General features: G+C 36.0%; 1 protein-coding gene across 1 annotated transcript; it reads left to right on the top strand.

Annotated features, from left to right (window-relative positions):
• Nucleotides 1-1623: 1623 nt before the first annotated feature.
• On the top strand, nucleotides 1624-4454 carry LOC141631638 (uncharacterized). Its single transcript, XM_074444279.1, has 5 exons — nucleotides 1624-2311; nucleotides 2416-2900; nucleotides 3024-3115; nucleotides 3218-3646; nucleotides 3767-4454. Exons 1-5 carry the CDS (start codon nucleotides 1624-1626, stop codon nucleotides 4452-4454), a joined length of 2382 nt encoding a protein of 793 aa, XP_074300380.1.
• Nucleotides 4455-22386: the final 17932 nt, after the last annotated feature.

The following is a 22386-nucleotide window of genomic DNA, read 5'->3' as shown; positions in this document are numbered from 1 at the left end:
ATTCATGCACCATGAGAGTAAACATGCCTCTGAAATTGATGTGGGTCTCGATGATATTGCTGATGAACTGAAGTTTTGGCAATTTACCTTAATGGGTCATTTGATTGGATCTAGGCCTACTCTTACCCAGGATTCTGATTTTGTCTCTAAGCATTGGGCATCTATAGCTTCACCAGTGGTTAAATACTACAAAAAAGGATGGTTCAGTTTCAGATTCTCATCTGAGGTTGAAATGAACATGGTTCTGCAGAAAGGTCCTTGGAAAATAGGATCATCTTCCTTAATTTTGAAGCATTGGTCTCCCTCTTTCTCCTTTAAGATGGAAAGGGTTTCATGGGTTCCTGTCTGGGTTCTGTTTTATGATTTAGATCCATATCTTTGGTCTAGCACTGTGCTGAGCAAGATGGCTAGCAGAATAGGCAAGCCTTTGTTTGCTGATGTCCCTACCACCTGTAAAGCTAAGCTTTCTTTTGCTAGGGTTTTGATTGAGGTTGATATCTCTTCCTCCCTACCAGTGGAAATTTCTCTGAACACCCCATTTGGTCCTTCCACCCAGAGGGTAGAATATGAATGGCTTCCTTTCTATTGCTCTGATTGTGGGAAAATGGGGCACAAATCCAATTCCTCTAAGAAACACAGGAAGAAATCTACTGAAAAACCTTCCACTTCTGATTTGCTAGGTGGTACCTCAGGTTCACAGAAGCAAGTTTCTCCTCCCCTGAGCCAGGGTATCCCCTTGATTTCTGGGACTAGTTCTTCTTCTCTGAATACTGTAATGCACTCAGGAAGCAATCAGAAGGTGAGTATGAACCCTCAAATAGCCTTGAAGAGAGGGAGTTCATCTCCAACTATTTCAGTGACCAACTCTTTTGCTTCTTTAGCTCCTGTGGATGAGCCTGCGCCTCTTCCCATTCTTCCTTCTGAAGAAGATCTTATTCAGTATGTTCAAGAACCAACATCTGTTTTGGTTCCTGCCACCCATGTTCCTTGTTTGCTAGGTGATACCTCAGATTCACAGAAGTTGCATTCTGATTCAGAATGTCTGGTGCACAGCTCTGAATGCTTGCTGCTAGGCTCTTCTCACCAGACTTCTGAATCTGAATCTCCTTCTTTGAATGCTGAAATGCAATCAGTATGCAACAAGAAGGATGAAGTTGATCAGCCTCAAATAGCCATGAAGAGAGGGGATCTAACTAAATCTTATTCTTTGGATAATAGTCTTGCTATGCATAGTCATAGCCCTGCTACTCAATGTCTGGAATAGGATGCCTCTGAAGACACCCAGATAGTTCTCAAAATGGGTATGACTCCTATAGATACTGGAACTTTGCCCTCCCATACTTTGTTGGTAGAGAGCATAGGGGATACTCATCCTTTTGATACTGGTGGTCAATGAAAGTCTCTTCTTGGAATATTCGAAGGTGTAATGACCCTTTGAAGTTGCAGGAAATTAAGGACTTCCTTTGGGTTAACAAATTGGATATTTTGGGTGTTTTGGAAACATAAATTAAACAAAGGAACTATGGTAGGATTATTACTTCCTACTTCAGTAATTTGGGATCTTGTTGCAATCTTGATCCCCACTCTAATGGTAGAATCATGTTGCTTTGGAATGTTTCTACTATGGTAGTTACTCCTATTCAAGTTCATCCCCAGTTTATACATTGTGAGGTCTTCCATAATGCTACTTGCCAGGTCTTTCATATCACTTTTGTTTATGCTAGGGAAAGAGATGGTCTCTGGACACATCTTTTAAATATCAAACCTCTGGTTGATAAATGGTTACTTTTGGGAGATTCCAATGTTATTAGGGATATCACTGAGAAGATTGGTGGCACTCTCCCTGATTTAGCTGATATTATGGACTTTAACTCCTATCTCTATCAATGTGAGGTGGAGGATATTAATATTTCAGGATGTAACTTTACTTGGAATAATAAGCAGAATCCTGAATCTAGGGTCTGGACTAAGCTTGATAGAGCTATGGCCAATGTCCAGTGGCTTACTCATTTCCCTGCTACTTCTGCTAATTTTCATGAGCCTGGAGTTTCTGATCACTCTCCAGTGGTGGTCATTATTTTTGAGGACCGTTGCAGAAAATCAAGGTTTAGTTTCTTAAACTGCTGGCTTGATCATTCTGATTATGATAACCTTGTCTATGAAGCTTGGAATGTTCTTGTTTATGGCTCTTCCACGTACAAGTTGTTTGCAAAGCTGAAAAATGTCAGGAAAAGCTTAAGACTTATGCACAAAGAGCATTTTACTAGCATCTCTATTAAGGTTCAGGGATTGAAGCAAGAACTGAAAGACTGTCAGTTGGCTTTGCATGCTGATAATTTTTCTCCTGACCTAATCTCCAAAAAAAAGAGCTCCTGTCTCTTTACTGCAAATTTAAGCATATTGAGAAAAACATAGGTCAGCAACAAGCTAAGGTTCCTAATATCATTCATGATGACTGTTCTTCAAAATTATTTTATGCAAAAATTCAAGAAAGAAAACAACAGCAAATTATAGGTCAGATTAAGGATAGACATGGTACTGATAAAATTGGCCTGGAAAATGTTGCTGCTGGCTTTGTGGATTACTATCAAAGTCTTCTTGGTGCTAGCTCTCCTGTCTCGCCCTTGGATAATGATTTCATTCAGCTGAGCCCTACTGTTTCTAGAGAAGCAGCTGATACTTTGATTCTTCCTATCACCAATGAAGAAATTAAAGTTGTTCTATTTACTATTGGTTCAGACAAAAGTCCTGGGCCAGATGGTTTTTCCTCTGCCCTTTTTAAACACAGTTGGCCTCTTATTGGGGAGACTTTTTGCAAAGCTGTTCATTCCTTCTTCTCTACTGGTAGAATGAGTAAGCAGGCTAATTCTACCTTGCTTGCTCTTATTCCTAAAAAGAAGGTTAGCTCAACTGTCATGGATTTTCGCCCTATCTCTTGTTGAACTACTTTTTACAAGACAATCTCCAAAATTATCTCTACTAGACTCAGCACTGTCCTCCCTCTTTTAGTTGGCCCTGAGCAGGCATCTTTTGTGAAAGGGAGGAGCATTCATGAAAACATTATGCTGTCTCAATCTTTAGTTAAAGGATATGGCCGCAAATATCTCACTCCTAGGTGCTTGATTAAGGTGGATATTAGAAAAGCCTTTGATTCTCTCCAATGGTCTTTTATTGAAAATATGCTGACAGCTCTGTAATTCCCTCCTCAATTTATCAGTTGGATTATGGGATGCCTTACTAGCTCCTGGTTCTCTATTAAGCTAAATGGTTCTGTCCATGGTTTCTTTCAAGGGAAAAGTGGAGTCAGGCAAGGAGACCCTCTCTCCCCTTATATTTTTGTCCTAAGCATGGAGATCCAATCTAGATACCTGAGATGCCTCAACTCTCAACCTCAAGTGTCTCTTCATCCAAAGTGTTCTAAAATGAGGCTCACTCACCTAATCTTTGCTGATGACCTCATGGTCTTTATTAGAGGGGATGTGCCCTCTGTGCAGGCTGTTTCTCAAACTCTTAACCTCTTTTCCTGCTGGTCAGGGCTTCAAGCTAAGGTGGATAAAACTGAAATTTACTTTGGTGGAGTCTCCTCTAGCATCAAGTCCCAGATCCTGCTCATCTATGGGTTCTCTGAGGGAACCTTCCCTTTCAGGTATCTTGGGTTGCCTTTGAACACAGCTCGTACTACTGTGGATAGGTATGGTATTCTTATGAACAAAATACAGGCCTCCATTTAACACTGGTCTTCCAAATTACTTTCTTATGCTGGTAGACTTCAGCTTCTTAACAGTGTAGTCTTTGGCATTGAGAACTTATGGTGTGCCAGTGTCTTACTCCCCAAAAGTGTGATTAAAACAATCAACAAATTATGCAAGAATTTCTTCTGGAATATCAAAGCCACTGACAAAAAAAAAATGACTGCCAAAAGCTGGTCCAGTATTTGTGCTCCATCTAATGAAGGTGGTTTTGGGGTCAAAGAGCTACTTTCCTGGAATAAAGCGCTTATATCTAAATGGTTGTGGTTGCTAGATAAGACTCCTCAGGGACTTTGGAGAATTTGGCACTCTATCTATCATCTCTCCCATTGTTCTATCTGGGATGCTGCTGTTCAGGACAGGTATAGTGAAAGCTTCAGGAGTATAATTAGTGTCAAAAATGACTTGCTGTCTGCCACAGGTTCTCCTGCTGCTGCAAAAACTTTACTCCATAGTTGGTGCTCTGGTGATAAATTCCAAGTTGCTACAGCTTATACCTGGTTTAGGCCTTGTTATCCTACTGTCCCTTGGTCCAAGGGTATTTTTCACAGGGTGGTGGTACCCAGACATAGCATTATATCCTCTCTGGCTTGTCAACAGAAACTAGCAACAGTGGACAACCTAATCCTCAAGGGACTTATCACTCCTAATAGATGCGTCCTCTGCAAGCAAGCTAGTGAAACTTTGGACTCACATTTCCAATAGGAGTAACCAGTATCACAGGGAATTGGACTGGTGTTTGCACAGGCAGTCAAGACGACATTGGAAGCACACATGGTTTCTAAGCTGCCTTACCTGTGCCATCTACACTATCTGGAAAGAGCGTAATTGCAGGATTTTTAGCACCCAAGAGCATACTGTGAAGCAGCTGCTTTATCAAGCCAAATTCATAATTTCTGTGCCCTTGCTATATAGGTCCTCTACACGATGTTCTTCTCGTTTTCTTACTACCTTACATTCTTGATAGCCTTTCTTTTTAAGGCTATAGGGGCTATTCTTTTGTAAGATTTTATCCATTTCTTTTTTCTCCATCTTGAGGATGAATAAAAAGGATAATACCTTCTTGCAAAAAAAAAAAAAAAAAAAAAAAAAAAATAATAATAATAATAATAATATAATGGCAATTATAATAATAATTCCTATACTAATTAGAATAAGGTAAATTATATAGTTTCCTAATCTACCTCGCATTCTCTATAATCCTACACTATAAATTAAGAGAAGGAGCTTTTGGAGACGGAATTAGCAAGCGGTAATTAATAGGTAACAACTTTTAATCTCGTTTTATTTTCTTATACAGCTGAATGTGAGACGATCTTAAGACACTTAGAAATTGACCCAAACCTTGACGGAATCAGACCAAACTTTGGGAAGTGGTACGTCGGATTGCAAGGGTTGGAATGGGTGTAGTAGTGGTGTCAAGAAAGGTCTAGGGTGGCGGTGGCAGGCGGCTAAAGGTGGTTGCTTAGGGGGTGTTGCGGGTTAGGTCGTGGGTAATTATAGTGGGTAATTGAACCCCTAATTTGCTATGTCGTGACCTGGGTATAGAGGGGTTATGTTGAGGTGGTTGAGTCGACCATGGTGGTGTTGGCGTGGCAGCGGGAGGCGGCTGGCGTTGGTGGTGGTGGTAAACAGGGAAAACAAGGAGTTGTGTCGTGGGTGTGTTGGGACGGTTAGTGTGGATGTGTTTCTGACCAATAGTGAGGTTGGATGGTACAGTTGGAACCGCCTTGGACCAAGGGTGGCTGTGGTGGTGGCCGTTGGGTGTGGGAGTGGCTGTAGTGGTCATGGTAATAGGTTTTATACACGGTGCTGGGTGTGTTTGGTGGGTAATGTCGAGTAGAGAGGGGGTTATGGCGTGTGTTTATGGTCGGCTGGTGGTGGTTTGAGGTGTGGTGAGTGGGTGTTTGGATAGGCCGTGGTGTAGGAAGGAGGTAGGCAGGTTGGGTGGTGGTCAGTGGTGTCGGTTTTGGGTGTGTTTATAGGGGTGTGTGTACACAGTTTCTATACCATGTATTGGGGGTTTTTGTGTGTTTGTTTTGTGACGGGTTTTGAGTGGGTAATTCGGGTGATTCGGGTTTGTTAAGTAATCGGGTTTTACATAATAATTATAATATCGTAATCTTTAATAAATAATTAGTTTGAATATTTAATGTAATAAAAGGAATAAATAAATAAATGAATAATTGAATTGAATTGAATTATAATATTTTGATTAGGTGACGGTTGTGAAGAATTATAATCGGGTCGGATTGCTTTAATTATTTGGATTGCTTAAGCTGCTTAATTGGATATTGCTTATCAGGTAGGGATAATCCTACTCAATTCGACTTTTAATTATCTATGTTTGGTGTGGTAGATTACTTACGTTAAAATGAGTTGATCGTATGTGAATTGTGTTGGTTGATATTATCGTAATTGTTGAAAGGGAGAATTATGTTGCATATATTGATTGATCATATCGTAATTGTTCGGAGGGTGAATTAGATTGATTTCTGTTGGCTAATATTAATAGTGTTGATGGGTGATTTGAATTGCTACCATTGGTTGGAAACTTGGAATGTGACTATTGTGGAAAGTTGTGCGACAGTCAGTTGTACGTTGTTGAGGGAGTTTGTACACTGGGGTGATGGTAATATGTACGTTGTGAGAGAGGGGTACTATTACATATTTATGGTACATTGTTAAGGGAGGGGTACCAAAGTAATGTGAGCACGTTGTTAAGGGAGTTGTGCTAAGTAAAGGAAAGGAGCACGTTGTCAGGGGGTTGTGCAATGAAAGTGAATTTAATTGGATTGATAATTGTATGTTCTTGTTGTTTAGTTTTATTCCTACTCAACCTCGCGGTTGACTGTGTATTCGTGAACACCTGCGGTGAACCGTTTTATGGGGAGCAGATTTGACAGGTACCAAAGATTAGCTGACTTGGGAGCATTGGGATGAGAGCCAAACCTTGAACCTTAGATAAAGTCTAGATCACATATATAGTTATATCACTTATTTATTTTCCGTTGCGAGTTGTATTTATTTTTATATTACGTTTTAGTTAGTTAAATTGTAATAAACATGTAATCGCTAAATTTTAATTTAAAGTACTTTGGTATTGTTGTACTTTGTTATTCACTACCTCGGGAAACCGAGATGGTAATAGTCCTATATTTTTGGGAATGTCTAGCTAAAGGCTCCTGAATAAATGGGGGTGTTACAAAGTGGTATTAGAGCAAAACGATCCTCAGGCCTAACTAATGAACAATAAATGAATATAGGTTGTGTCTAATAAAATGAACCCGGGTAGAAACTGTTAGGAGCCCACTTAAGGCTTGGGATGAGTAGGGCCCCTCACACCAAACTTCTGGCCCTTCCAGTTTTGAACCGGTTACCTTGAGAGATGCTATAGTGTGGGGAAATTTAAAATGAATATTGTTTGTTTTGTCTTGAAAGTTCTTGTTGCCTTGTTTACATGTTTTCATTGATGATTACGGTTACGGGGGCATAACCTTGTTTTACGGAGGAGGGATGTGATATGATTTCTTTTAAACATTATATTAAGCATCTTGATATGAGGAAGTATGTGGGCATGTATGTGGAAGGAGTGAATATGATTAAGCATGTGAAATATTAATTGTTGTGTGGAATTGTGAAGAATGCGATTTTGGTTGATTTCACAAGGTTTTTACCCTTGAATGTTTTGGCTGCCATTTACAGCCTGTTTAAACTTTTTATACAAGATTTTTATGTGTGATACTTTTGTGAGTTAGCTTTCATATGCCACTGGTCTCATGTTCAAATGATATACGGTTTAGGAGAAATAAATATTTTAGTGGACAGTAGTCGAAATATTCTTGTACAGTAATGTTTTCACACCATGTTTTTGTAAAAATTATCATTTAAAAACTACGTAATGATTTGTTATAATTCCAACTCCACTATTTAATAGACTCGTTTATGTTTCTAAGTTCATAAGCCACGTTATAAGAAAATATTTTGACAATTTATGGTGATTTTTACAAGTTGACCTAAGTTTTTGACAAGTTGCTGTAAAGTTTCTGTTTCGACCAAGTAGTTTATAAAATGCATTATAAATCGATCCTATGAGTTTTTGTCTCGATTCTTTTTCTCATAGTTTACTGACTCTCTGTTTTTTTTCTAAAAGTATAAGTTCTCATGAAGTAATTACGTTATTATTTATCTATGATTTTTAGAAGTTATAACTTGTTTTCCTAGCCTTGAAAAGTATAAGTTTTGTTTCTTATCTTTTAAGCATTGATATTTTGATGTTATGAATTATGTGAAGTAGATTACCATGTCTAGTGATATGTGGAATGTGTTTCCCTAAGTCTATATATATAGTTCAAATTAAATGCATCCATCTCTATGTTAGATAGCATTATTATGAAGAAAAGATTAAACTAAACAATTATGCGTATTTTGTTATAGATTATTATCTAGTCTGGCAATGTACTCGTCGATAGCTAAATTAATAAGTTGAAGTTTAAATATAGATTAGTTATAATATATTATATGATTGGTTTTGCTATTTAGAAGTAACTCAAAGATTTTGTTATTCATTTAGCCTTTAATTGGTGTTGTGTTGGAAATAAGTGTTGTCTTATGTTACAATGTGTGTTTCATGTTTTGTGGCGTTACAACAATGATTTGTGTGTTCCTATTGTTTGATATTCCGAACTTCGAGGACGAAGTTTATTTTTAGGGGGAGGGAATGTGATACTACGAATGTTTTAAGTTATTATTGTGATACCTTGTTATAAGATTGGCATGATTGATAATCGTAAAATGCATAATTGTGTTGGATGATACTTAGTTATGAGAATGTCTATGTGGTGTTGTGGTAGTAGTTGTGGGCGAACTTCAGGATGAAGTTCATTTTAAGGGGGAAGACTGTAATACTCCGTATTTTAATAGTAATTTATAAGAATAATTTATATAGTTTAATAATTGATTAAATGACATTTCTAATAATGAATACAAGTAAGACGTTAATTAAATAATAAATTAATAATTCAAGTCGGGAATTGGGTTTAGCTAGTATTTAGTATGGGCCATGTGCCATTGTTAGTTAGGCCGAATTTATGGCTCATCTAGTATGAGTGTGATCGGAATTTATATCGGGAAATAATAATAATAATATAATACGGAAATAATAATATATAAAAGTAATAATAATTATATTAATAATAATAATAAAGTTATGGCAATAATAAATTAGGAAATATTGTATGAGGGAATCCTACTTATGGTAAGACTAATACATGTAATAATAATAATAATAATAATAATAATAATAATAATATAACGAAAATTATAATAATAATTCCTATACTAATTAGAATAAGGTAAATTATATAGTTTCCTAATCGACCTCGCATTCTCTATAATCCTACACTATAAATTAAGAGAAGGAGCTTTTGGAGACGGAATTAGCAAGCGGTAATTAATAGATAACAACTTTTAATCTCGTTTTGTTTTCTTATACAGCAGAATGTGAGACGATCTTAAGACACTTAGAAACTGACCAAAACCTTGACGGAATCAGACCAAACTTTGGGAAGTGGTACGTCAGATTGCAAGTGTTGGAATGGGTGTAGTCGTGGTGTCAGGAAAGGACTAGGGTGGCGGTGACAGGCGGCTAAAGGTGGATGGTTAGGGGGTGTTGCGGGTTAGGTCGTGGGTAATTATAGTGGGTAATTGAACCCCTAATTTGCTATGTCATGACCTGGGTATAGAGAGGTTATGTTGAGGTGGTTGAGTCGACCATGATGGTGTTGGCGTGGCGGCGGGTGGCGGCTGGCGTTGGTGGTGGCGGTAAACAGGGGAAAATAAGGAGTTGTGTCGTGGGTGTGTTGGGATTGTTAGTGTGGATGCGTTTCTGACTAATAGTGAGGTTGGATGGTACCGTTGGAACCGCCTTGGACCAAGGGTGGCTATGGTGGTGTCCGTTGGGTGTAGGAGTGGCTGTAGTGGTCGTGGTAATAGGTTTTATACACGGTGGTGGGTGTGTTTGGTTGGTAATGTCGAGTAGAGAGGGGGTTAGGGGGTGTGTTTATGGTCGGCTGGTGGTGGTTTGAGGGGTGGTGAGTGGATGTTTGGATAGGCCGTGGTGTAGGAAGAAGGTAGGCAGGTTGGGTGGTGGTCGTGGTGGTCAGTGGTGTCGGTTTTGGGTGTGTTTATAGGGGTGTGTGTACACAGTTTCTATACCATGTATTGGGGGTTTTTGTGTGTTTGTTTTGTGACGGGTTTTAAGTGGGTAATTCGGGTGATTCGGGTTTGTTAAGTAATCGGGTTTTACATAATAATTATAATATCGTAATCTTTAATAAATAATTAGTTTGAATATTTAATGTAATAAAAGGAATAAATAAATAAATGAATAATTGAATTGAATTGAATTATAATATTTTGATTAGGTGACGGTTGTGAAGAATTATAATCGAGTCGGATTGCTTTAATTATTTGGATTGCTTAAGCTGCTTAATTGGATATTGCTTATCAGGTAGGGATAATCCTACTCAACTCGACTTTTAATTATATATGTTTGGTGTGGTGGATTACTTACGTTAAAATGAGTTTATCGTATGTGAATTGTGTTGGTTGATATTATCGTAATTGTTGAAAGGGAGAATTATGTTGCATATATTGATTGATCATATCGTAATTGTTCGGAGGGTGAATTATATTGATTTGTGTTGGCTAATATTAATAGTGTTGATGAGGTGATTTGAATTGCTACCATTGGTTGGAATGTGACTATTGTGAAAAGTTGTGCGACAGTCAGTTGTACGTTGTTGAGGGAGTTTGTACACTGGGGTGATGGTATTATATACGTTGTGAGGGAGGGGTACTATTATATATTTGCGGTACGTTGTTAAGGGAGGGGTGCTAAAGTAATGTGAGCACGTTGTTAAGGAAGTTGTGCTAAGTAAAGAAAAGGAGCACGTTGTCAGGGGGTTGTGCAATAAAAGTGAATTGAATTTGATTGATAATTGTATGTTCTTGTTGTTTAGTTTTATTTCTACTCAACGTCGCGGTTGACTGTGTATTCCTGAACACCTGCGGTGAACCGTTTTATGGGGAGCAGATTTGACAGGTACCAAAGATTAGCTGACTTGGGAGCATTGGGATGAGAGCCAAACTTGGAACCTTAGATAAAGTCACATATATAGTTATATCACTTATTTATTTTCCGCTGCGAGTTGTATTTATTTTTATATTAAGTTTTAGTTAGTTAAATTGTAATAAACATGTAATCGTTAAGTTTTAATTTAAAGTACTTTGGTATTGTTGTACTTTGTTATTCACTACCTTGAGAAACCGAGATGGTAATAGTCCTATTTATTTGGGAATGTCTAGCTAAAGGCTCCTGAATAAATGGGGGCATTACAAAACCATTTTTTGGAGGATAGTAGCTATTTGCTACGATTTATGCATAGAAATACGTGCTAAAATAGCAGAAAAAGTACGTAAATAAGGCACGCATCGAAAGCGTAGACAAATAATATATATATATATATATATATATATATATATATATATATATATATATATATATATATATATATATATATATATACACTTAAAAGAGTAACTTTTTCGAGCGATTTCATTGGCTACAATTTTTGTTTAATAAATTATGTGTATAAAAAGATATACATTCAAATAATTGAATAAAATAAAAATTTATCAACCTTTATTTTATTTTATTTGGTGAAATGTTAGTAATTCCATTAAGCACAAAAGCTATTACAAGCTATCACCTTTTGTTGTAATCAACTCAATTACAAGCCAATTGAGTTGAGCCATACAAGATCAACATTAGTAAATAAACTACTACATTGCTTGACTCTAATTTTCAAAAACTTAAATATTTGTTCTACTACATATTCAGGACGAGCAATTTAACCTTCCAAATGAGCTGAATTCCGCTGCTGCCACACATTATAATACACTGCCATATAAGCAAATAAGCAGACAGCAGTCTTCCCTCTGGTCCAGTGCCTCCTATCAACCCAAACAATAGCATTTCCTTTGGGATGTGGTATGTGCAGTTTGATCGAGATCAGGTCCAGTACAACTATGACAAACTTGCAGTTCTGGAACAGGTGCACCACTATACTCCCTCCATTCAGTCCATATCATATAAAATGGACTACCATTTTATTTTGTCAATTGTCACACAATATTTCACATGTAGTATGTTACATGTTTTTAATTAATTTAATGCATATTTATCACATAAATATCATTTTATAAATTAATTAAATTACATACAACAAATTGACTAGTGATACTTGATCACATAAATAAAATGGGTCATATAATTATAATTCACAACATCTTGTAATTATAATTAACCATTCATTCTTATCTCTATTGTTTCTCAAATAATAAACAATTTTAGTAATAAAGCATTTTTATTACTAAAATAAATCTTATTTAATCCCGTTACAATAAGATATCAATATTCTCTCTCACAAGTGAATTGTTCAATTTTATGGAGTTGATCACCTTGTATCGTCATACAATTAATCAATTTATCTATTAAGGGAGTTGTCCTTTAGGTGTGACCTTAGGGGTCAACTGACCACCACCGTCATACGACAGTAATGTCAAACTCTAGTCAGCCAATCATTACCGATTAATGATGATCAGTTGATTATATAATAAATCATCCCTTACGTATTCTTAATATGAGATTTAATTGTGATATTAAATCATGTGATCGCACTATTGTTGAGGACAAATATTCCAACAATCTCCCACTTGTCCGAGACAAGTGTGCGTCACCAATTCTCTTGTGCTATTACAACTCCCACTCAATGCAAGGTGTCTCACAGGTCGTACTTGCACTTGATCATATCTTGAGTGGTTTCCTCGATTTGGAGAGTAACTGTCTGACCGGAATTATCTACCGTAGATACCTTCCGAGCATGGCCACGCATTTCCAGTTCACTACTCCTCGAGTGGCCTTGAGATTTTAAACAACCCTGACAAGGGGTGGATAATTCCTATCGCACTATTCCCTTTGTTCATCCACAGTTCATCATAACCCAAAATATACCCATTTAACCTCATTTACGACAATCGTAGAGCATAAATCAAAGCTAATCTGAAATTTGTGCCAACTTGGGCGAATAGTCTCTAGTCAAAAGAACTGGCTCATAAGAATACTATAGCAGCTCTTGCCACGACCAGGCTTTTTGAATTACCAGAACTCTATAAGCGGTCACTGCCCGATAGAGTGTTCCATACAGTCTGCCTATGTGATCGACTAGTCATCCCATATGACTCTTTGGCACTTGAACTTTCCGTCAATCGCATCACAATCTAGTCACTTCGAGACGTCACCTCATATAAGTAACTAGGAGCGAATATCATGTCAATCCAGTTCACTTTAATGGGGTTCAATTTGTCTCTACAACCCATTTGGATATAACATGGTAACGGGTGAGTTTAATAAAACTCAAACGATAAATGCGATTAGCATATATGAATAGTTGAATAAACTATTACTACTTCATATCTTATAATCTTTAGTGTACCTTTTACACTAGTTGAAATGCAATAAAAGTTTGGCAAGTGGATATACACTATATCCATATATTCCAACTTTATCAATTGATATTTCCTTCTTTTCAATGTTATATCTAATAACATGAATTTATCTAAGTATATGTCTAGTCTTCTTACCGGACTTAGGCTCTTTAACTTGAAAGATTCTCCCACTGTTATCGCATAACTTGTGATAAAGTCATTTGTCGAGGGATTCACCCTTAATCCCTACGTTGACCATTTTATCACAATTTACTTAGATTCCTTTTGTAGAATTTGCAATGCGCGAAACTTAAAACACTTTTCTAGTCTCTTACTCCTGAGTCAATAAGACATCCTAGGATTTCAACAAATCCTTTTCGGTTTGCAAACTAAAGTTTGTGCAACCCTTCAACACATAACTTAGTTTATCATCCAAACATATGAACGAATCCTTAATTCTTCTCAAGAATCTCAAGGATGTTCTTTAAGGCTTTTACAAGCCATATCATGGGAATTATCTTGTTATTGACTTATCATGTTCTAAGCATATATCACATTATGGCATGTGCATCTGTTGTCATACATGATCATTTTAATGGCGGCAACATTAGCAAAAGATTTCATGTAATCAACAACTTAATAGGTTCAGTGAACGACTATGACTCCATCATAGTAATTCCACTTCCATCACCATGAATAACCCATTCAACCTTGTTGGTGTTAAACAGATACGAAAGATATTATCCTCATAAGACTCTCAACTCTATGCCAATATTCTCTCACATAGATTCAAAATCTAGAATACTTTGCATCCCTTTCCAAGTCTCCAATCACTCATTCACAGAAGAGAGCATTGGTACATTATTCTCAATAAGTAATATGTCATCAACATATAAGACATGGAGAAACAATTCTAGCTCCCACTTAACTTCATGTATAATCATGATTCTTCAATCATGTGAACAAAACCATTCACTATTATCACATGAACGAAAAGTATAATCCTTTTATGCTTGCTTAAGACCATTCTAGGATCACTTAAGAAAGCTACGCATAAGATGTTAGGATTCTTAGATCTTCATCTAAGATTTTGTGTTCCAAACACATCCTTTTCTAAATTCCCATTTTAGAAAAGCGAATTTTTAATATCATTTTCCATCGTTCATCAAAATGAAATGTGGCGATTCCTAACATAATTTATCTTGATCAATATCTTTATGTCAATCTTACACATTTGAGTACTCTAAAGCTCTACTTACCTTTAAATAGACCCTCACTTTAAAGTAAATCTACTCTTGAGTAACTTTTTTCGAATCGTAATGTTATGGCTCGTATGTAACAAGGTCATAATACTATCACTTTCACAAAGCAATATGTTAACCAATAAGACATGTGCGATAAACTCGCACTGAACTATGCTCCCACTCTATCTTTATAGATTATATTTCAACTATACTCCCACTCTATAGTTCCATTACTATCACAAAGTAACACTATAAGACATGTTTGTAACGATCCAATCTACTCCCACTTTATCTCTCAGAAATACATTTATCTTCTTGAGAGATAGCTTTGTGAGTTACAAACATATATATGGTGGAGTATTAGGAGTTTATCTAGACTATGCATTAGCTTTCAAAAGGCCACCTCAATCATGGCAGCTTGATTCATGTGATATGCGAGTCTTATCCATGTCATTTGTTAAATAGACTCTCTATTTTAGGTATCTCCTGGTTGACCATCCGTTTAGAATAATGTGTCCGTATTGTATTGCAAATTTCCTACTTTATGAGTTCAATAGCTCATCACAACTTTATAATTGATCTTACATAAGTAATTTGTTACCATTAGTAACAATGACATAAGGAGAATCAAATTCATAGCTTATGGACATATAATGATCTAATCATTATAATTGTCTACTTGATCAATTTAAGTCGATAATCTTATGTTTCACGATGCAAGTAGTATATGATGAAAATCTTAGAACAAACGGTACGATAAAACAAGTGACTTGGGTTGCAAACCAAGTCTCCAATATCCAAAATACAACTCGTGTTTAAAGGATTCAGACAAATTTCCAAGTCACACAAGGAAATCAAAATAGTTCTAAAAATCTCAAATACATCATAAAATTAAAAACAAAGCAAATTAAAGCCAAGCTTCCATAGATCCATCACCACGGTCGGCTACCTCTTGCTTCCCCATAATCCTCTAATCTTGCTTTTCCTTGCCTTTGTCCTTGCTAGGATGCCCTATTTACAATAAAAAGGGTAATCATCACAACTTGTATCATCATACCAAATTTGAGATCGAAACATAAAAGATAGGGATAGTCATATACCTTCTGGAATAAGCCTTCCAGCTTTGATGTCGCCAAGGTATTTTGAACAGTTTCTCTTCCAATGCCCAACACCACAACAGTAGTGGCACTTGTCCCCGGATGAGGCACTGTACTTGGGCTTGGAGGAACTAGCTTCACAAGCTTTAGCTTTGTTCCTGTTGGGAGTTCGCTTCTTTCCCTTTTTTTCCACTTTTCTTGAAAGTTCCCTTGCTCTTATGATTGACATTGAGCACATATTTGGTGGAGCTAACACTTAGCCCCATATCACTTTCGGCTTGCACAAGCATTTTGTGTAACTCATCAAGGGAAACCTTCTTATCTTGCATATTAAAATTCACCCGGAATTGAACATATGGTTTGATTTTGTTGAGGGAATAAAGAATCCGATCAATCACGAGTTCCTCGGGAATCTCCACCTTATGTATTTTCAAGGTCTCAACATACTCCATCAACTTGAGCACATGAGGGCTAACTTTTTGGCCCTCCTTAATGTTGAGATCAAAGAATGCGGAAGCCGCTTCATATTGTATGACCCTAGGAGCTCGTGAAAACATGTTCACAAGCTTCATGTAGATCTCATGAGCGGTGCTAATCTTTATAGCACTTCTTTGGAGTTCGGCCTCCATAGCAAAGATCAACACATTTTTTATCGCAGCCGACTCCTTTTGGTAAACCTCATAGGCTGGCCTAGCGGCGGTGGTAGATCTAGCATTAGGTTCGGCGGAAGATGCCTCGGTAAGGTAACGAAGCTTGTCGTCACCCTCCGCGGCCAAGCGAAGTTGTGCATCCCAATCGGCGAAATTGGACCCATTCTTTTCTAACTTACATCGATCCATGGAGAATCGGAGTCATGACACATTGGTGAGCGTGTTGGAGCTAGTGGTTGCGGATGTGATTGGAGTTGCCATTGCAATTGAGAAAACGATTTTGACTACAAAATAGGAAGTGAAGGAATTAATGAACATCTATCGTTTTGACAATACTTGTAAACATTTTAAACAAGTTTCAAGCATTTATATAGTGACCTTCACCCAACTATTATAAATGATTCCGAGATCCAAATTCTTATTAACTCGGGTACGGTGAGCCGATTCATCCCTTATCAATATAACTCGGTGGATTAACCTCTTAATCGATTTTACTTCTAGAACTCTCGGTGGACAAAAAATACTTTAATATTTATCTTTAGCCCGGAACACATGAGACTACGGTCACGAATACTTCGGTTGAGCTCAATCCAAATTTCGATGTAATAACATTTTATTACCCACTTACCCAACGTAACAAGTTTAGTACCCCGGTGAGCCGAGCCTACTTCCTTATGAGATTGGGACTCATGGTTTCTACTATTTGGTAAGGCTAATTCTCAATTATTAATTAGTGAGAGGTCTTGTCAATTTATTATCTATCACGTTTTAAGTGAACTAAAGCGGTGAACTACAATAATTGTAATTGACACGGTCGATGACTCGATATGATATGCATGTGTTGTTATGGCGATTTGGCAATGCATGTAACATATTAAAAGAAATGCAAAGTAATAATAAAATTCCTAGTATGGCCTTCCTAAAAAAGAAAATAAAATAATCTATTACATATTCGGAAACAAACTCCTTTGGTCCCTTGAATCTTCAAGTGGCGCGCCTCCCAAGAACTCCGTCTTCGTTGGAACACCTTTCGGAATGGCACCGTCTTTGAAGAAACTCCATAATTACAAATAATAATAAAAATACAAAGCTATGACTATTATATATTTGTAAAATGTAAAAACTAATAAAAATAAAAGTGATACGAGATCACATTAAATTACAACCGAATCAATATTCCCTTTCATTACGGGTAATATCGATTAAGACTAAGGCCATACTAAGATTAAATTACATAATTCAAAATTATATAAATAAAAACATTCAACAATTGAAATATACAACATTATAATATGTATCTATCATGCCAAATTATGTGCTAAATCGCTTATTTAACTTGTATTGTATATATAACCCAGTTTTATGGAAATGCGTGTTAATAACTTCTTAAAATCACAAATTAACACTTAAATCACATCTAAGCTTAAGTTAATTATCCTAACACTCTTAGAACTCAAAAATTTGTCATCACTCAATTTTTGACAATAATTCAACTTGATTTAAGTTTTATGCTCATTTTTTTACCTTAAAATCATAACATTTATGAAATAACTTTGAGAAAAGATAGTTGCATTTTATCGGTTTATCTCATAAAATATCTAAAGTATCCAAAAGTTAATCCAATAAATTTTACAATCTTATATCTGATTAGTGGGATAATTATGCAACCTAAAATAATTTTCTCATGCCATGCAATTCGTTTTAGCTATTTATGCTAAAATAGTCAATTTTTATGCCATTTTTATTGTAAAAATTCATAAATCATGCTAAATGAGATTATTTCATCTCAAAATTTACATACATTCTGTAAATCATGCATGTGACAACATACTATAGTTTTAAGGCCTAATTCGAAATTTAACTATTTTTAACCATTTTACCTCTTTTAATCCATTTTTATCTCATAAACATCATAAAAATGCAATATTAATCGAATTAATACGAGATTTTTCACACAAATTTTTAAATATGTATGTGAGGTCATATAAACTTTTCAAGGTCAAAGAGTAAGTTTAACCAATTTTAGTCATTTTAACCTCCATTTATGCCATTTTTACACTAAAAATTCATAAATCATGAAATATTAATCACATTAATATGATATTTTACATGCAATACATAAAATATTCATGTGAGGTAATCCTAAAATACCATGGCCATTAGTGAAGGTTAACTTATTTTAGTGAATAAAAGTTCATTTTACTCATAAAAATGTAATAAAATCACTAAAAATCATTAAAATGAGCAATAAATTTCCATAAATCATAAAAATGTCCTAAAAATATTTTAGGACCAGAATATATAACATTCATAATTATTTCGTGACCTATTCTTATAAATTACAAATTTTTAGTTTTATATGTTGACATTTTAACTCGGAAAAACAATAACCGATTATGCATGCAACATCCTATGCTCCGATACCACTGGTTAGGTTTATTTACCTCTTATTAGACTCTTCTAATAGTGAACTAATTAACTTCTTAATTATTTGTTCTTCAGATCTAGTGCATGCATAACAAAATAAGAGATTTATACTAAAAACAATGTCCCTTACATTGTTGGTTGGTTCAAAAATATAGGTACAAGTAAGGTCACCTTCCTTCACTTGTTCTTGAGCTTAATATGTTGGATGATCCTCCAAAAATCCCAAAGTAGAGATCCTCCGTAGATTGCACCCAAGACTTATCCCTTAAACTAGTATACTAATTAACTACATTAATAAACTAGTATCCTTAAAATTAATTCTAATATTATCACTATTACTACACTAGTAATCTTACTTTGATATTAGAATGGATGAACAAATGCTTGTATTTCTAAAACCTTGTTTTAGAGAGATGGAGAGAGTATAAGAATGTTTTGCATGTAGGAATTGTGAATGAATGAGTAAGTGGAATATGAGAACAAAAGTCTCATAAAGAGGAGGGGGGTCGGGTAGGAAGAGGCCAAGGAAGGCATTTTTGCCTTTTGCTTTTTGTCTTCACAAGGTGTAGATGTGTAAGACAATGTAGAGTAGGTGTAAGGCTACAAAAGCAAATAGCTATGATTATTTCTCATAAAATAAATCAACCTCACACCACTATACTCCCTCCATACGGTCCATATCATATAAAATGGACTACCATTTTATTTTGTCAATTTGTCAATTGTCACACAATATGTCACATGTAGTATGTTACATGTTATTAATTAATTTAATGCATATTTATCACATAAATATCATTTTATAAATTAATTAAATTACATATTGACTAGTGATACTTGATCACATAAATAAAATGGGTCATATAATTATAATTCACAACATCTTGTAATTATAATTAACCATTTATTCTTATCTCTATTGTTTCTCAAACAATAAACAATTTTAGTAATAAAGCATTTTTATTACTAAAATAAATCTTATTTAATCTCATTACAATAAGATATCAATATTCTCTCTCACAAGTTAATTGTTCAATTTTAAGGAATTGATCACCTTGTATCGTCATACAATTAATCAATTTATCTATTAAGGGAGTTGTCCTTTAGGTGTAACCTTAAGGGATCAACTGACCACCACCGTCATACGACATTAATGTCAAACTCTAGTCAGCCAATCATTACCGATTAATGATGATCAGTTGATTATATAATAAATTATCCCTTACGTATTCTTAATATGAGATTTAAATGTGATATTAAATTATGTGATTGCACTATTGTTGAGGACACATATTCCAACATTAACCATATCAGAAAGCTATGCTTAGGCAAACGCCAAGTATTTCATACCAGTTTTGCCCAACCAACCTTTTGTTCCTTTCTCCTCAGCCATTCATAACCTGAGGAGACTGTATAACCCTTCAGAGCTGCAAGCTAGACACCATGACTATAACCAGGATTAAGTAACTCTTTAATTCTGAAAATGCTCTTCCAATTACACCCATATGGGTTTTAGGAAGATAAGTTTTCCAGCTAGAGTTCTTTATGTAAATATGATTCACCCACTTGTCCTATAGGCTATCTGGCTTACTATATATCCACCAAACTAACTTCCCTACTGTGGGATCATTCCATGTCTGACTATATCTAACACCTAGGCCTCCTTCAGCTTTAGGACAACAAACATGATCCCACCACCATAGGAAATTTCAGGTAAGTACTTGAGCCATCCCAAAGATAATTTCTATAAATATTATCAATTCTCCTCATCATACCCTTAGGAAGAAGAAATATATTTGTCCAGTAGGTATAAAGAGAGGTTAATACTGACTTTACCAACATCAACCTGCCAGCATAAGATAGTTTTTTAGCCCCAAGACTTCTAATTCGTTCAACAATTTTCTCAATAAGGAGTTCACAGTCCTTTGTTTTCAACTTCCCTGCTGTAATGGGAACACCCAAGTACTTGAAAGGTAAGTGTCCCTCAGTACAGCTAGAAATAGTTATAATTTGATCTATATCAGCTCTTGGTACCCCATTGAAGTAAATATTGGACTTTTGCTGGTTCATATGAAGACCAGAAGCAGCAGCGAATGTAGCAAAGGACCGCAAGATCACCATAACAGACTTTGTATCCCCCTTAGAGAATAAGAGGAGGTCATCAGCAAACATTAAATGGCAAAGATTGAGTATGGCACATAATGAGTGATATCTAAAGTCCATAACAGTAGTAATGAACTGCAAAACTCAAGATAAATACTCCATGGCTACTGTAAAGAGGAGAGGAGACAAAGGATCTCCCTGTCTGAGGCCCTGCTTCCCTTGAAAGAAACCAAAAGGTTCCTCATTTAACACCAATGAATAGGAAGCAGTAGTGACACATTCCATGATCAAATTGATTATTTTTGGTGGGAAATTGAGAGCCTCCATCATTTGTTTTAAGAACCCCCAGTTAACAGAATCATATGCTTTCTTGAGGTCAACTTTGATTAAGCATCTTGGAGATACAGAGGCTCTATTATACAGTTTTATTATATCTTGACAAACCAAGATATTTTCAATAATATTCGTCCCTTGACAAAACCACCCTGACTTAAGTTAATGATATCAGGTAGAACTTTAGCTAATCTTGTGCATATGATTTTTGAGATGACTTTGTATACCACATTGCAGCACGAGATAGGCCTAAATTGGGCCACACTTTCAGGCATATTAACTATTGGAATTAGAGTAACAAAAGTATGATTTACTTGCTTGAGAATAGTACCATCAATGAAGAAATCTTCTACAGCTAGGCACAGGTCCTCCCCTACCACAGGCTAAGTATCCTTGAAAAAAGCACTCGAGTAACCATCAGGTCCAGGAGCCTTATGGTTGGGTATGGAGAAAACAACCTCTTTAATTTCAGTATTAGTGACAGGCTGCAACAGGATGTCCCAATGCTCAGGGGTTATAAACAGTTCCTCTTTGGACAACCTGGACATTAACAGGAGTAACAGGAGTAGCCTTACCTAGTAAGTTTTGGTAAAATCTCAGGAAAGCCTGTTGGATAAGGCTAGCTTCAGTACATACAACTTCTTGATCATCAACAATTCTAAGGACTTTATTCATGGACTGCCTTCCCCTAATGAAGCCGTGAAGAAAATTTTTATTGCAAACACCATCTCTTAACCAGGTAGCCTTGGATTTTTGAAGAAGGAAATTATCCCTAGCTATCTGCAATTCCTTATATTCTATAGCAACAGCAATTTCCTCATTAATCAGAGTTGCATCAGCAGGATTATTTCTGAGTTGTTCCTGCACATACTCCAAACGCTTCCAAGCTCAAATAGTATTATGCTCAACATCAGCAAAGCGTTCAGAGTAAATGTTGCAAAGGCTTTTTAAGAAGCTTCAATTTCCTAACTACTCTGAACATAGGAGCACCATAAATCCATGTTCTCCAAGTATCTTGAACACAAGGCATAAATTGAGGCACCTCACTCCACATATTAAAGTATTTGAAGCTTTTCTTCCTTTTATGATTGGAAGAGTTATTCTGAATGAGGCAAGGGGTGTGTTCAAAATATCCTTCCACGGGGAAGTGAGCATAAGTATCAGGTCTTTGATCAAGCTATTCCTTATTAACCAACACCCTATCAAGTCTACTATAAACCCTAGTAAGAGGTCC

The sequence above is a fragment of the Silene latifolia genome, chromosome Y, assembly GCF_048544455.1.
Source record: "Silene latifolia isolate original U9 population chromosome Y, ASM4854445v1, whole genome shotgun sequence".
Classification (NCBI taxonomy): domain Eukaryota; kingdom Viridiplantae; phylum Streptophyta; class Magnoliopsida; order Caryophyllales; family Caryophyllaceae; genus Silene; species Silene latifolia.
Note: the sequence above shows the minus strand (reverse complement) of the source record. Positions and strands in the feature narration are given on the sequence as shown.

What these genes read in the sequence shown, in the direction of transcription:
- LOC141631638 (XM_074444279.1), top strand. Translation starts at nt 1,624, where the DNA reads ATGGTAGTTACTCCTATTCAAGTTCATCCCCAGTTTATACATTGTGAG. An exon ending in GAAGCAAGAACTGAAAGACT is followed by an intron (nt 2,312 to 2,415) that starts GTCAGTTGGCTT and finishes AGAAAAACATAG; the next exon opens with GTCAGCAACAAGCTAAGGTT. An exon ending in CTCTTATTCCTAAAAAGAAG is followed by an intron (nt 2,901 to 3,023) that starts GTTAGCTCAACT and finishes GGCCCTGAGCAG; the next exon opens with GCATCTTTTGTGAAAGGGAG.